Source organism: Camelina sativa, chromosome 17 (genome assembly GCF_030686135.1).
Source record: "Camelina sativa cultivar CO46 ecotype springtype chromosome 17, ASM3068613v1".
Classification (NCBI taxonomy): domain Eukaryota; kingdom Viridiplantae; phylum Streptophyta; class Magnoliopsida; order Brassicales; family Brassicaceae; genus Camelina; species Camelina sativa.
The window spans coordinates 12831589-12849105 of record NC_141896.1 but is presented as its reverse complement, the minus strand read 5'-3'; the positions used below and the strand labels follow the sequence as shown (position 1 = coordinate 12849105).

The 17517-nt window shown below is 35.8% G+C and overlaps 1 protein-coding gene and 2 pseudogenes across 1 annotated transcript; 1 reads left to right on the top strand and 2 right to left on the bottom strand.

Annotated features, from left to right (window-relative positions):
- Positions 1 to 2031: 2031 nt before the first annotated feature.
- LOC104759670 (4-substituted benzoates-glutamate ligase GH3.12-like) lies at positions 2032 to 6675 on the bottom strand (annotated as a pseudogene).
- A 3785-nt stretch (positions 6676 to 10460) lies between these two features.
- Positions 10461 to 14703, top strand: LOC147923619 (uncharacterized). The gene is made up of 6 exons (XM_087497377.1): positions 10461 to 10585; positions 10674 to 10760; positions 11090 to 11184; positions 11321 to 12173; positions 12280 to 13461; positions 13554 to 14703. Exon 4 carries the CDS (start codon positions 11322 to 11324, stop codon positions 12048 to 12050), a length of 729 nt encoding a protein of 242 aa, XP_087353503.1. The 5' UTR covers positions 10461 to 10585; positions 10674 to 10760; positions 11090 to 11184; position 11321; the 3' UTR covers positions 12051 to 12173; positions 12280 to 13461; positions 13554 to 14703.
- Positions 14704 to 14886: 183 nt separating this feature from the next.
- LOC147923618 (uncharacterized) lies at positions 14887 to 17287 on the bottom strand (annotated as a pseudogene).
- Between the last annotated feature and the right edge of the window lie 230 nt (positions 17288 to 17517).

Below are 17517 nucleotides of genomic sequence, written 5' to 3'. Positions count from 1 at the left end.
GTTATCTTTTTTCTCAAAGCCTTTCTGGATACGAAATGAAGAGGGAAGTGCAGTTGTTGAGTCAGGATGGCACATAATTAGTTATCGTTATTAAGAAGTTGGCTCATTTCAATTGGCATAGCTCGAGAGGATTATTTTATTAGAGAGCTGCATAATGTAGTGGGAAATTCAGTTACTGATAACAGATTCATAATCTTCGGAACTAAAGCGACACGATTGATTGCAACTAATGTTCATGCCTTGTTTCAAACTAATTCACATCTTTATCTCCTTCAAGACTTGTGACTTCTTTTCTATACTACTATGTATGCAAAAAATGATATGTTCTTCGCTTGATTCTTGTTCTCTATGGCTGACCGGAAGGCTTAGTACTTTTTTCCGTCTCTAGCTAGCATCAGTGCTTCAAAGACTTCTTTCTTTCTTCCGCTGGTAATATGGCGTCTCAAGACAAATAAAATCACACAACAAAAATGTTCAGCAAAGAAACCTTGTCGATATATTCTCTATTAGATCTCAAGTATTTAATTTTTTTTTCCAAAATTTAGAATGCTTTGGGACATGTAGTAGTGGACATGAAATTCATTAGTGATCGCAAGGCGAATATCAAGAAAATCCGTCATCAAGTGATTCGTTATGCTTTGAAGCTCGTTGAAATATAATAGGATTACTTTGATAGTGTATCCTAATTTTTTTTTGGGTTGGAGTGTATCCTAATTTTTATAGGTAATTTGAAGTCTACACTAAATTATTTTAAGTATTTGAGAAATACCTTAATTAATGCACAAAATGACTATTTTGCCATTAACTAATAATTAAGATTTTTAAAACAAAACAAAATAAATAAATAAATTTTGTTTTACAATTATTTTTTTAAATGAGATATTTGTAATTCTAAAAAGAATTTCAGATAAAAATGAATATAATTTTATGGGTAATAATAACTAATAACTAAAATTAAATTTATAAAATCAAAGTAAGATTAAATTTTTAATCAATAGCAACATAGACAATGTTGCATAACTCGTTCTCAAGATGACTCGCGAGTCCTTGTATCGTTTATTTAAAAAATAACCGATTTAAAAGTAGGGAGATTTTCAAAAATAATTTTTTTCTATGTCACTTTTCAAAAATATATTTTTATGGTGTCTATTTTCAAAAATACCCCTTTTTAATATATAAAATGACTAAATTCTAAATCTTAAATCCCAAATACTAAATCCTACCTTCTAAAAACAAAACCATAAATATAAAATAGGGAACTCAAACCTAAAAAAACATTCTAAAAATTAATTTAACATATTAGAATTATACTCCCTCCGTTTCAAAATATATGATTTTTTGGTTAAAATATGCATATTAAGAAATAGTTGCTTTTAAAAAGTTTAACCAATCACAAATAACACTGCATACTATAAAATATAAAATTAATCTAAAAGTTGCATAGAAAGTTGGAAACATCCTATATTATGAAACAAAAATATTTCTCTAAACATCCTATATTATGAAATGGAAGGAGTATAAAAGAAGTAAAAATGAAAATGTTCAAAAAAACGAGTATTTTTGAAAAAAATATCTCAAAAGGGTATTTCTAACAGATTCTCTTCAAACAAATTCTCTTCAAGTAACATATTGATACACAAACTAGAGAGTATTTTTACACTCCATTAAAGATAAAATCAAGGAATATTTACCCCCTTAGCTGGGATATGAATATACCGATTTTCCATAAAACCAATCTCACCAATAACTTCGTCCCTTCATGAAAGGTCAACCCAATCAAAGCAAAGCAGAGATACTGAGAACCCTCTGATTTTGAGGAAAATTCAATATGCCTTTTATTATTTTGGTTTTCTATTTTTATAGTGGAGATTGGAACTCTTTGGTTCCTACAGTGACGGAAACAACTAAGAAAACTAAAGGTCATGCTCCTACATTTCAGAGCAATGGACACTTCTTATTATGCACGAAAGAATTAAGCAAACTAAAGAAAAGACTTAACATACATAGGGTTTTGTTTCTTGACTTTAGTGATCAAAGAGGAGGGAGTTTGTCACTGAAGAACCGAGCAAGAACTTTCTCTTCAAGAATTGCTAAAACTTCAGGAGACTTTATGCATAGAAGTGTCTTGTACTGAATTGAAGAAGCACCCTTGGAGACGTAATGTTCCATGACACAATTAAACGTTCCTTGTTGCACCACTCTTATCTCTAGAGCCCCGATTGAACCTAACTCACTCCTTATTTTTTTATAAATAACGTCAAGTGATTCTTCCACTACACAACAACATTCCACCATTACCTTGTTATCAAGCTTAACAATGCCATTTAATTTCTTGGCTTTAAGCTCCCAGTAAAGAACATAGACCTGGGCTAGTGGAGATATCAGAATAGCAAGTGAACCCCATCAGTATTAAACAAGAAGACTCAAGAACGGTTCTCGCCTGATTCAACGCCTTTAAAAGATCTTCTTCCGTTGTTGCCTCCACAAGGACGCTTAGAACCACATTTTTTCTACATACAAATCTGAATTGAGGTGCGCTATTGTAAAATCCTGTCACCTGTAGAATATCTCCCAGTCTATATCTGTATAAGTCTAGTAACAATAAAGTAACTAGTTTTGATTAGATATAGCTGATATATAATATATATGTATGTATATAAAACTCACCGAAATGATTTGTGACCAAGGGCTCATAGAGTCTATGACATAGACGCACCCTAACTTGACATTCACAAGATCAACTATCTCATTATGGTCTCTTGCATCTTGAAACTCGAAGTATGACATGTTGGGCACAAAGGTGTATGATAGATCTTGTGGTTTGCATAGAGGATTCACATTTATCCCACGAAATGTTTCAGACGACCCATAAGTCATGGAGATGAGAGGCATTTTGTTGGAGTAGAACTCTAATATTGGAATGTATTGACTCATCTGTCCTGTAATTACGGTTTGAACAAATTTGACGTTGGGCCATAGCCGCGTGATCAGACCTTCCCATGTTTACTGACTACATTCTTGTTCGATCAGATCAGCCGTTTTGGGATTAGGTCCTTTAAGGATGTTAGAGACGGAGTCTCTGCAACCAAGGTCGGTGATCCACTCGCTAAGATGACCATATCGGATATTACTACACAATTCTTTCCAGTGAGTTTCAAGAAATTTGATTGCTTGAACTAACGGATAAGCATAAGGAGAAAACACACTCACAACATCCTCTCTCTGGACAAGAACACAAAGAAGATGACAGTACGTACTTTGTTTGTTGTCCACACATAATATGACTTCGTCAGGGCTGGTAAAACATTTGGGTGACCGGTTCTTGAAATAATCACTCATAATGAAGCACGTACTCACTGGAGCAACTAGTAGACCAGATTGAGTTCTGGATGACGGCATAGCGTTGACAAACGCCATCACTTTTCCTTCCTCGATCCCATTGATATGCCTGCAAACCAGAAATGAAGAATTGGATTCTTGGTGATGAAAGCTACAAATTACACTTAAAAAGAATGAAATATACAGTATGTAGTGCTAGTTAGTTACTTTGATAAAATGGACAAGCGTAGTTCTTCCCTGAAAGTCCTCTTCTCGAAGTACTTATTGTTCGCAGGGAAGATCTTTTGTTTTCCTCCCGTCGTTCCAGAGCTACACACATGACACACCTAGGCCTGGGCATTCGGTTAACCATTCGGTTTCGGTTCGGTTGTATTCGGTTTCGGTTATTTTGGATATAGTAATATAGTAACCATTTGGATATTTATGAAATTTCGGTTTAGTTCGGTTCGGTTTTTTTCGGTTCGGTTTCGGTTTGGTTATTTAAATAAATAACCATAACTAACATAAATTATATTAACATTAACCAAATAAACCAAATATAACCAAAACTAACCGAATATAACCAAAATTAACCAAATATACAATAACAAAAATACAAAAAAGGGAAAAATATTGATTCAATTTTACAAAATAGTATTTAACTTTGTAAATTCAAAATAATAACATTTACATATATTGATTATTTAAAATATTTAATTGTTTTGAATCTAGAAATAATTTATATTTTAAGTTTATTTTATAGTTTTGCATAATATTAAGTATATAATATTTGATATCTTCTAGGTTTTCGGATATTTCGGTTAACCATTTAATTGTCGGTTCGGTTCGGTTCGGTTTCGGTTAGTTTGGATATAGATTTTTACTAACCATTCGGGTATTTGAAGAATTTCGGTTCGGTTCGGTTTAGTTTTTTTCGGTTCGGTTTCGGTCGGTTATTTGGTTATCGGTTATTTTGCCCAGCCCTAGACACACCAATAAGGTCACAAAGGTGATAATCTTTTAAACGTAATAACTAGTTGTCCATTGAATGCTTACTAGTTTTTGTAATGTTTTTTGGTTTTTGTTATTTGAAAATCTCTTTCTTTTATCCTTGCAAGATTTTGTAAAAAATGTTTTTTAAAAAAAACAATAGAAAATCTAGTTTTTAAAAGATTTTAATAATTTTCACTGATAATCTAAAAACTATCTTATTTAAGTTTTTCACTTTTCCTAATAAAAATGTCTTACATGACATTCTTATTATGTCTTTTATTTTTATAAAATTCAAAAACCAAAAACTATAATCTAAAATCCATTTTAAAACTAAATGGCCATAATAAAATAATTTCTTTTGTATACCTCAAGAAGAAATGAGTAATGGGTTCGCCCGAAATCACATCGGAGGGTTCTCCATTCGCAACACGTTCGATGTAAGGCTTAATATCTTCATAGGTGACCACTGGTACGTTCTTCTTGAAAAGCTCTTTATCAGAGCTCCCATGGAGAAAGCGTTCAAGATACACTGTGTTCGCGTTAACTCTGAGTCTCTTCCAATCAGTATTCAAGAAAGCGCTAAGCGGTATCTGGGCGGTGACCCAGCGCCTAGCGCCTAGAACGCCTAATCGGGGCCTAGACGGGTTTTAGGCGGTTTAGGCGTTTACAACATAAAATATTATATATAAAAAATTATGTACAAATATATGTTAGAAAAATAAAAAAAAATTATAAATTATAAACAAAATTAACAAAAATACATTTATTTAAGTTATATTAACAACATATAAACATTTATAATTACGTATACAAATATAAAACTTAATAATTTAAATCTATATAGTTAAAAATCAAAAATAAATATTAAAATTAAATTAATGTAATTTTAAGCGGTTTAGGCGGTCATCTAGACGTCTACTGAGCGCCTAGCGGCTAGACGGCGCCTAAGCGGCCGCCTAGACCGCTTTCTTGAACACTGCTTCCAATAGATCATCTTGTATTTTTTTTTTTTTTAAATAAATTATATTAATATTAATTTTCAACTGAGTCATCTCACAAAATGGGCTTGGCCTTGAATTACAACATGAGTCCAACAGATACAAAATAAAGAAAACGACGTCGAATGCCTTTGCTGGAAAGAGGGATCGGATCCTGCTGAACTGACCTGAAGACAGATGCTTGTACAGTAGCGCCGGTGGTTGCAAGATTGGCAGCGTTGCGGCGGCTTCACCAGTTCGAAACCCTTGACGGAAGCAACCAAGATCCGTTAGGTTTTCTCTCCGGCGAAGCCACCTGACCTGCTACAAATCTTCCGACCAGTACAAACATCCGATCTCCGGCTCCGCGAAGTGAAGTCTCGTTCCTAGCAACCTGCTCACTCAGATCTAACACCCCCTTCTAGCTCCGGCGACCATCGCTTCCTTTAGGTAAGAACTCTTCAATCCGGTCCGGTGGAGACAAGAATTGTGGCGGTATACAGACGGTGGTGGCTCAATCTACCCTCCATATCCCGGACACCCACGAGAGCCCAGAAGCTGCCAAACTCCCCAGTTAACCACCATGACAGCGCAACACAACCCTTCTGACTCCCAACTGACTTCCGTCGCAGGCCGCAGCTTTGATTGGGTGGATGAACCCAAGGAAACTCCACCGCGAACCACCGCAGCTTGATCAGAAGCTCCCCAACCCGCCACAAAAAAGCCACAGTCGCATCAGATGGGAGAAGAAACCACACCTCTGTTGCCAGAGAAGAGATCTACCCACCTATGTCTTCCTCATGTATATCCAAAGCCCACATTTAGGCGCCGCCCTCCTTACCTGACAGACGACACCAAACCCTACCGCAAAGCACCGCCTCGACTGGAATGAGGAGAAGCCTCACTGCTCATCTGAAGCCAACAAACACCCCGGAGAAGAAGACCCACACACGAAGACTCCAAACCAGATCCGCTAGATCGAGCCATGGATTTGATGCCTTCCTCAAGCATCTTCACCAAACCTTCCTCAGCAGCCACCACCAGAAGAGACTTCGTTTCACGCGCCGGGAAAAACTCTCCGGAAACCACCTACCCGAGTGACCAGACAAAGACGGAGGACCACCTTACCGCAGGGGAGGGCGATGTCAGAAGGAAGAGAGAAAGCTAAAAAGAGGAATAAAGCCCTCTCCGGCGCCGGAAGGGCTAGCCAGAGAGGCAACAAAGTAGATCTAAAAGTTTTTGTTTTTAGAGAGAAGGGAGAGAAAACTTTTCTAGAGAGAGAGCTTTATCTTTTCAAAGGTAGATCATCTTGTATTTGCTTCGCGTTCGACGTCAACTCCTCCAGATCCTTGAGCTTGGAGCTTAGATTCATATCTGCTTTCGAGCTCTTGATTTACCTCAAGTCAGTGGTTCTACATATAGAGCAATACAATTAATTAAATCAACTTGTTAAGGAAAACGCCGCTCCAGAGATACGAGGTTGTTTAATTTGTATATAATATAACCACACAAGTCCAATTCTTAGAAAATCGATGTAACCAAAAGCATCTTCGGGTGGCAAATATTATATTGTACTAGATTAGATTAGAAATCGTGCTAGAGCACGGATTGAAATTCTTTTTATTTATATTGTAATTTTTATATAAAATATAATTTATGTGATTGTTTTTAAAAATTGTTGTGAATAAAAGTTGGATCCGGGTTGACAAAAAAAAAAGTTGGATCCGGGTTGAAATTTAAGACCCGAGTTAAAAGTGATTATTTTTAAAAGTTGTTGTGAATAATATTAATTTTCGAGATTTTCGTGTCTATATATGGTTAATTAAATATTTTGTGGAGATTTGATCTTATTTTTGGGACAATTGCTATTTGTAGACCTTTATTTGGTCTTGAATGAAAACGTAGACCCCATATTCGATATTTGAGAAACATAACCACTAAGGGTACTGAAATTACAGTTGACTCCCTTACGACCAAACAAAAAACAGAAGCCGAAATGACAGATGTAACCCGGAGGAAGTCTGCAATAGATTTCTTTATGGTGGATTTCAAATTGACGTCAAACGGAAGACATAAAAATATGTCTACTCCTTAATTATAGTTTAAATTTTAATTAAAAAAATTATAAAAAATAATTTGGTAAACCTGTTGACCAAATAATAACCACATAGACTTCTTGCATTGAAATAAAATAAATTTACATATAAACTAGTCAAATTAAGGGAGGAAAGGCTGATTAGGTTAAAATTATTTGATTTAGGGTTTGCTTAAGTAGACTTCTATGTAGACTATTGGTGGTTGACTTTGTAATGCCATCAACTATTAATATTATATTATTTTAATTTCACCAACAATTTAACCAAACCGATAGCTGAACCTAACCAAATGCGTACCAATTCCTTGATTTTAACCTAACCGGATAATTTAACCATATATATACTTGTCTCTGTAGGTGAACCCTAGTTTTTTATGTGCTTTCTCTCTCTCCACAATTTCTCTCTCAAAAATTCTGATATTGTTGCTCTCAAAAATTCAGATTGTATCCTCATCATTTATTGTAACAACCCGTCCCGTGGACCCCACTAGCCTCACTGCTAGCCGCTCCAACGGACTCCAAGCTGGCCCTGCAGGGCATCGATCCTAACCTCTCACCGTGGCAAATGGAACTAATCATCCAAATCCACCGCAGGTTATTGGTGCTGACCAAAAGGATTCTATTACAGCCATCCAGGAAAATGAAGATATGCTATGGGTTCAGCAGGAGCTAGACAAGGTGAAAGATCAGATGAAAGAATTACGTCTCTCAGTTCGTCGTGTATGCGGGATGGTCGAGAATGTCTTAATCGCTGGTATAATCTTAATTGTTGTATTAATCTATTTTGTTTCATAGATTTTTCAATTAAGTTCTAAAATCTGTGAACCTCTCTTTATCGTGGACGTTTGTTTGAATGGCGTATTTATGTCTGTAATTTGTGAACTTGCTTCAGTTTCTGTAATATTTGGACGATATCGTTGACTTCATTAGTTGACTTATCTAGTAGACTTCAACCGTTTACATTAAGAAGTCAGTCAACGAAGTCTACTCGTTAATGATTTACGACGCGACGGTTTGCGTTATTAATTATGTAACTGTTCATTGTAACCGTTTCGTCTCGTATATATAAACCAGCCCTGGGACTTTTGATTATTTTAAAACTGCAACCAAAAAAGTTATCAGTAAATCATTTCTTTTCTCTTTAAAAAAAATAGTACGTAGTTCATCTTCAAGACGGAGAATTGGTGATTGAAAGTCTTTCAGTCAATATAAATCATCCACGTAGAATTGGAGACTGTTCACGGTTGGGTAATTGAAACTTTCTCTATATCACTTCACTTCATCATATAAGTGTAGAATTCTATCATTCACGGTTGGGTAATTTTTAGATAGTTTCTATATCACTTCATACTTATAAGTGTAGAATTCTATGTTCACACGCAACTTTTGTTCCTGTACCATAGAAACTTGTTCATCGTCGTTAACGATGTATTAATTTGGTTGATTAGATAGATTTGCAGTTTAAAGTATGTTTTAGTTTCCCAGAAAGAAGTCTACTTGCTAAGTCTTTAGCATAATAGTACAAAACTAGATTAAGACCCGTGCTAGAGCACGGGTTGAAATTCATTTTATTTATTTTGTAATTTTAATATAAAATATAATTTATGTGATTGTTTTTAAAAGTTTTTTTGGATAAAATATTATGTAATAAAATTATATACTAAATATGATGACTTGAAAAAAGACATATTTTGTAAGTTTTATATTGTTAATGATTCTAGATAAGCATCCGTGCTATAACACTGATTAAATTTTATTTTATACAAAATTTTGTATATTTTCTATTTTAAAATAAATTTTTAATATGTTGTATTAGTTTATGTACATGAAGTTATTTCAACAATGTATATTCTACATCATAACTTGAATGTCATTATAAGACATAAATTTGTGAATTTGGTTTTTAAAAAGCGAGTTATTATATTATGAGTAATTTAATATATTGTTATACTTTTTGTTTTAATATACTTAGTTTTTTGAAATTCTTTCATATTATAGTGACATATTATTAACATTGCTACAACAAACCAATTTAGTGTGTTTATAGTTTTTAACTTTTATACCAAGTTTCAATATTTTTTTAAAAATTCAAAATAAATTATTTAAACTTTATTATATTATATAAAATTATAAAATTCAACAAAAAAGTAAATTTTTTATTTCAATAGATATTATTTTTAAAGAATAATATTATTAAAACTTGAATATTTTATAGATTGAATCATCTATATTTGTTTTTAAAAATTCAACTTATGGTATATTCGGAAATAAAAATATTTTTTTAATTATAATAAATAATATGATAATTTATTTGTTTCAAAAAATAGATTCATATATAAAAATGAGAGGTGAAGTATAATAATAATTAAAAAATTAATATATTAAGTTAGATCAAAAGATTTCATTTGATGAACAATTTAATAAAGGAACTTAATAGGGTAAGTTAGATGATATCAAATGATTTTTTAGAATATTCTCTTTAAGTTTTTTGGAAACAATAAATCCAGACTATACAAATAATATAAAACTTAATCTATAACCTATTTGTAACCAACTTATTAAAATTATATAGTCTACAAAATAATGTTGTGTACTTCCATTTTATTATATAGGGGATTAATTAGATTTGATGGATTTGCGGTTTAAAGTACGTTTTAGTTTCCCAGAAAGAAGTCTACTTGATAAGTCTTCAACATAATAGTACAAAAATTAGGGGGTGGTATTGGTTTGAGATTTATGAAAAGTTCAACAAAATCATAAAAAATGAATAAGTGAAAGATTGTTAAAGATTGCTAGAGAGTTTTGTTGATTAGTTTTCTAAAATCTTGTAAAGTCTTCCAAACAATCCATGTATTTTTATGATACTTTCCATGACTTTATTTTGTAAAGAAAATGTCTAAAATCATGAACCAATAACATAATAATTGAACTCATTAACAATTCTAGATTCTTTTGTTTTAATTGAATAACACAAAACTTTTAATGACTTTATAAAAGTCTGAATCCAATAACTCAGATTTGTTAAGATTTTAAATGACTTTTTATAAATCACAAACTAATAACACTAAACTTTAACAGAGTTTAACAAAATCATAATCTAATAACAACAAATTCTACCTAACATTTAAAATCTTTAAAACTCTATTCAAATCTTAAACCAATAACCCCCACTTAATTAAATTTGATGGATTTGCAGTTTAAAGTACGTTTTAGTTTTCCAGAAAGAAGTCTACTTGATAAGTATTCATCATAATAGTACAAAAAATTAATTTGATTTGATGGATTTGCAGACGGTTCAGTTTCCCGTAGAGAAGTCTGCCAAAAAAGTCGTCAACATAATCATTACAATGTATAAATTGATTTGACGTTAGTTGGCGGTAATATTTATATATTTAATTTACCGATAAGCGGGATCCAGTTTTAATCGGTTTCTTTATAATTTCTTTATAATTTTCTGGTATTGTTTCTAACAAAACGGTTTTGGTTTTATAAAACCGGGATTATTATAATTATTGTAATTTTATACAACTTAAAAACCGAGATAACATAGGATAGTTATCTCTAATTCTTCCTCATAAGGAATTATCACGCTTCTCTTCCGCTTATCACTAACGGTTGATTTTTCTATTTATTTGTTCTTGTTAAATCTAAATCTCTATCTTTCGGATTGTCAGTTTACTTACTTTGTTTAACTTATTTGTACCAGATCTCGACGAACTCTGTATTCTTCAACCCAGCCGCTTCATCTTCATCTTCGCCGCGTCGTCTTTGCTGCCGTTGTCCTCTTCGATTAAACTGAAGGTTGACTTCTTTTGCAATTCGATAGTAGCCTTCTATTTCAGTTGGACGCATAGACTTATAGACTTATTAGATTAGTCTTCTTCTTTCTCAATCTCTCGTGTTCTAATTTCCCGCCAAACCTAACCTTATCTTGCAGAATGGAGGAGGCGAAAAATCCAGATTTTCCTCAGAGGTTTTACACGAAAGGTGAGGAGCCGCTTCTGGGTAAAAACATCGGCTATTACAGTAACGATACAAAGCTGTTTGATGAACTGTACAAAGCTCTCGAGCCGGATGAATGGGACGAGATTTATCAATCTCGTCTGGGTGTCTTGTTACAGTTGAACCGTCTTCAATTCGAATGGGCTTCCAGAATGGTTCACTATATGCTCAGCTTTCAGATAGTCTGCAACAAAAAGTACGAGATCTGGAGTCTGGTTGGATCTAACCCTTTACGATTTTCTTTGAATGAGTTTGAAGCCATCATTGGACTTAACTGTGAAGATGTCGAGTCGTTAGAGCAGCCACAGGCTGAGGTTTCAGACGAGATGGAAGAGTTTTGGGAGAAGCTTGGAGTCAGTTTAGACAGCGGTCCGAGTATTGAGCAACTGGTCGCAACATGTAAGAACGCAAACGATTGGGATAGAAAAGATCGTGTTAGGTTGGGTTATTTAGCCATCTACGCTGGGTTTATAGAAGCTAGAAACCCATCAACGCCCACCCGTCTAAATATGGCTAGGCTAGTCATGGATTTAGATGCATTTCTTGATTATCCCTGGGGAAGAGTTGCTTTCAAGAACCTGATTCAGTCTGTGAAGGAGAAGGACTTAAACAAGCAGAGTTACACCATAGACGGATTTGTCGAACCTCTGCAGATATGGGTGTAAGAATCTATGCCTGATTTTGCCAAAGTAATTGGGGAACCGTTGCCAAACAATCCAAGTACACCGTTGCTTGCTTACCACGGTTCTCGCGGTAGAAAATATGTCAAAGAGGGCATTCTAAAATAGGTACGCATCTCTGTGATTTGTCTATAGTTTATCTACGATCTTAGATGAGTCGGTAACCACTATTGTGTTAGATTTGAACTAGTATACTGTTTTATATAAATTGTAGACTTCCTTCAAACACTTCAAAACCATTGGTGGCATGATTAGCCCTGTTTGGGAAGATGATGAAGCATATGACAAGATTGATAACATTTTGAGAGCACTCAATGGGGATTTTGGTCCATGGAAGTGGGGGTGAGGTTTGTGGGAGACAGTTGGTATTCATGAATCCAACAATCCGAAGGTTAAGATTGAAAAAAAGGGATCGAATAAGAGAGCCGGTTCATTTGGTGAACCAAGTGGGAAGAGGCACTATCCAGGTTCTTCGACTGACTTGGACTTCAACATTTTGGATTCTATTAAAGATGAGCTCAGCATGTGGGGAGCAGCTCTGCTCGATCAGATGAAGGAAGGTTTCAACAGTTGTGATTTGCGGTTTAACATGTTGAATGAGAAGATTGAAAACCTGGCTTCGGATCTTACCAAAATGAAGGGAGATGTAGCTGGTAAGAAAGAGGCTGATCCTTTATCAAAGGAACAGAAGGACTCTCAGGTAGCTACTGGAAAAAATGAAGAGCCTGATACTCAAAAAACGGATATGGTTAATTTTGAATACTTGCAATTTCCTACTATGATCCCTCACAATCACAATACCAGGTACAAGGCGAAGAAAAAATAGACTTCCAGAAGTTGTCAACTTTGCAGACATAATAACAAGTGTTGTCTTCCTTATGTGAAGTAGACTTCCTTATGTGAAGTAGACTTCTATATCCGTGTTGTCTTTGTTTGTTTTATTCGAGGCTTTTAAACAAATGCTGCGAATTTAATATTATTTGTTTTCATAAATGATCATGTAACTTTTAAATCGGAATTTGTAGAACAAGTCAAGTCAATCTCAGACCCTAAAACCATCTCCATATGTTACTCGTACGGATACAAAGGTGCCAAAGGTAGTCAGCTCTGAATCATCTGACACTGAGTCAGACCCACCTGTGTTTATTCGCATGGAAATCCCAACAGCTGCTGACTTGACTGCTAGAGCCAAGAAACAAGAACCAAGGAAGGAAGCGGCACATGGCAAGGCTGAAAGGGTTAAGAGGTTGGCGTCAAGTCAACGTTCTCCATTCGTTGGTGATAACACAACCAAGACTATCATGGGTGATAAGTCAGCTATGTCAGCATACAATCCTTTTGATAAAGCAGACAAGGAGTTGAAGAAGGTTTTGCTTGATTTCTTAAAGAAAGATCCGTAAGTCTACTAACTTTTATGGTATGTTTCAAAAATTCTATTTTTCGAAACTCTAGTAACTTATATGTTTCCAAACCATTCATCACCCGCAGGACGTTCAAGAACAAGGTCCCATAGAAATCCCGATGTTGTCTTTGGTGGTACGAACTGCAGACAAGAACAGTGTGGCTACGAGATTCGGAAGTCTACTAGAAAACTTCTTCTTCAAGTATAATAGAAAACTTCGGGTCAGTCTTCAGTATTATATAATTTTGTTTTAAATCCATGTGGTTATCCAGCACATGGATGCGGGGTTGAATCTATTGAGACATCAACATGCACAACATCCTGAGAGGTTTAAAACGATTAGAGTAGCTTTCCTATACGCTATGTTCACTCATCTGTGGACAACGAAGTACCTTGACTTTGTCAATTCTGAGGCAAATGATAATCAATCTGGACAACTGTTGCCGGCCGGTGCCTTCAGCTACCACGCAGGGGAGTATCCACCGTATGCTCACACTAACAAGCAATGGGGTCTGGAAGTAGACGACTTATACGCGCCTTTAAACGTGAAGTCGACGCACTGGGTTGCTTTGTGGATCTCGATTCCCATGAGACACATCGTCATCTGGGATAGCATCCCGAGTGTCACCAACGACAAAGAGCTTGCATCTGCCATCGAGCCTATTGTCGTGTTGGTTCCCTATGTGCTGCGGGAGTTAGCCAGCCCTGACCACAAGCAAATGTGGACGTACGAGAAGTTCACTGATGAGCGGGTTATAAAGGGAGTGCCTCCGAATATGAAGCCAGGTGACTGTGGTGTGTATACTTTGAAGTACATAGAATGTCATGCTCTTGGGATAACCTTTCCTACTACTTTGTGCGACACAAACATCACATGGATAAGGGAGAAGATGGCTTGTGACTTATTTCAAGAGATTGAATGCCTTGGACCAATTGAGGAGAACTACATGGACGACTTTGGGCTCTATGATCCTCCCCCAATCCGGGACTAACTATAAACTTTGTTTGAAAGACTTAAACTCTTGTTTTAATTATGTATGACTCATTAGGATGATGTTTTGTTTCTGTTGTGTGATCTTTCTATTTTGTGGGTGGGTTCCTACTGATTAAACTCTGATGATGGGCGGTATCTTGATATTTTTTGTGGGATCCTCCTTTTAAAATTCTAATGTATAAGGATGACTGTTCTTGTTGTCTACTAGTTATATGTGGGATATTGGTATTTTTTGGTTGTCACTCGTTACATATATATAACTTCAACATAAGCTTAAAACCAGGTGAAAGAGTGTAGGTGGCCAAAAAAAAACTTAAAAAAAAAAGACAAGTAGCGTACAACAAAAGCTTAGTAAACATAAGTAGCGTACAGCGAAAGCTTAGCAGACATATGATTGAAGTTAACCAAAAGACTTCTTCTGCAACCTACTTCATACACATTCCAAGACACATGGCCATGACAACAATGAACCCTATCCAAGACAAAACCAAGAATTTTCGAAACATTTTTTCCCTTTCATTGGCAGCCATAATATCACATTCAAACTTCTTCTTGTCTTCCTCATATTTGTTAACCACCCCAGAGTTCACCAAACCGTTAACAACTTGTTCTTTCATTTCTCTTATAGATTCTTTAAGTACCTTATTTTCTTCTCTTTGCCGACGGATCCCTCGCATCCAATAAGCTCCGCCTTTTCCAACCACGTGATGGTTCTGCATCTGACCAATGGGAAAACCCATGAACAGTGCATGTGAAGAAATTTCTTCCCGGATTTGCATCTGTCCATGATTTCACAAGTATCGTCGATCTACCACAGTAGTTGCAGATTGGACGAGTAATTTGTATTTGCGAATTTGTATTAGAAACTGACCCCAAAATTTGACTCATCATTCTCTAGCTGATGGTGCTTGGTTAAGAAGAGGAGTATCATAACATGGTCTTACGAGTAAATGATAGTTAAGTACTAGTCTTTAATAATGTCGACTTGAACACGTGGGATAATCCCTAAAAATATTACAGAGACAAATTATTGCTACGGAAATTCCAGATGACTTCACGATGAAGTTAACTTCTACTCACAGTCTTCAGCAACCTGAACAAATACTCGTTAGTGTAACCGACGATCATATACAAAACGCTAAAAATGTATCAGGTGGGATTGTTACTTACACAATGAGGTCGAGTATGTCCAGGCTGCCTGCACTTTGAACAATCATATTGCTTATAAGACTTCCTCGGCTTCGTCCCCATTTTACGTGACAGTTCTAGCCATGTTAGCCAACAAGACTTCTTTTACCTACCAGGCTTCCGCTTTGGTATGGGAGGTATACATCGGATATCTGGTCCAATTGGATCGTGCTCGACATTGGGCATGATGTTATCCGCGTACGACACATAGACATAATCTTTTCTATAGTAAGCTTCGACTACGGTAAACATATGTCATCCGCTTGACTTGGCAGCCTTAATTGCATGTAAACATGGTATTTTCTCAACATCAAACACCCCACATGAACAAGATTTTGCTTCCAAGTCAACCAAACAGTCATGTTGCCCACCCCTAACGTAGAAACGCCAACCATCAATGCGTTCAACCGTCATCATATCTGCGTAATGCTCCCTTACGGCCAATAAGAACTCAACACCCCGGCTAAAAGTGGTTGTCAGACTAAGTGCATCCTCTCGTCTTTTCCAATACCACCTACCTAACTTTTTCATAATAAACTCAATGAGATATGTGATGGGATAACCTTTGGCTTTCTTTAGCATGGAGTTGATAGATTCCACAATATTGCTAGTCTTGATGTTGTATCTATCTCCTGGACAGTAAACCCGAGACCATAAAGTTGGATCTGCCTCATTCAAGTACGCTGCAAGGGCCGGATTTACGTTAGTAAGGGAAGCCATGTAGCGGTTGTAATCATCATGAGTGTGCGCATATGCTGCCCCTTTCACCAAGTACATTAGTTGCTTCCCATGGAAATTAGTAATTATGTTTTGTTGGAGATGGTAGTAACATATCCCTCGTGTTGCCCATGGCATAACATTGCGACATGCTTTAGCTATTGAACTGCACCTATCCAAAACTACTATCAATGGATAATCATCCGAGATACACTCACTTAATTTGGTGAAAAACCAATCCCATGAAGCATCACACTCGGAGTTGACAATTCCAAAAGCCAAGAGAAATATCTGAAAGTTACCATCCTGTGCGCAAGCGACTAGCAATACACCTTCATACTTTATGGTGAGATGGGTCCCATCAACCACAATAACTCGCCTCACGTAATTGAAACCACGGATTGAAGCATTGAAAGATATGAAAATGTACTTAAACCTATGCTCGTCATCAACAACAAGGTCAACGACACTTTCCGGATTTGACTGCTCTATTTTTCTAAGACAATAAGGCAACTTCGTGTATCCAGATTCAGCGTTTCCTCTCACATATTACAAGGCATATTGTAAAGCCTTGTACGAAGTTGTGTAATCCAATATCATGCCGAACATTGTCCTTATTGAATCTTTGATATGTTGTGGGACAACACCATCTACTATTCTTACCAATATATTTGGGGGTGCAACGCTTACGTTGAGCTACGCGGTCCACAATAGAACATGTATGCACGTTCAGATATTTGGTGACCCAAAAATTGGTTGGATCATTCTTCAGAGTGGCCACGACCCTCCAAGTGCATCCTGGCACAAAGCATATTGCCACCAACCAAGACTTTGTGGACTTCTTAATTTTGAAAAAGAATTTAACATAACAGCGGTCAAACACACCTCTGTTATGACATCATCTTTGCATGGAAAACATTGACTTACTTTCAGTTGGTCTATCCAAGGATTATTTAACTGTCCATTAATACCACCAACAAACGGTTTCCCTTTTTCAGCATCCACATCCAGGTGATCTTCATCTTCATCGTCATCTTCATCTTCAAATTTCCCGTACTCACTGTAATCGAAATCCATGTCATCAACATCTGTCGGCTTCTCATTTGTAGTATCATGGAGAGCTTCTTGACATTCTTCTACACATTCATCGG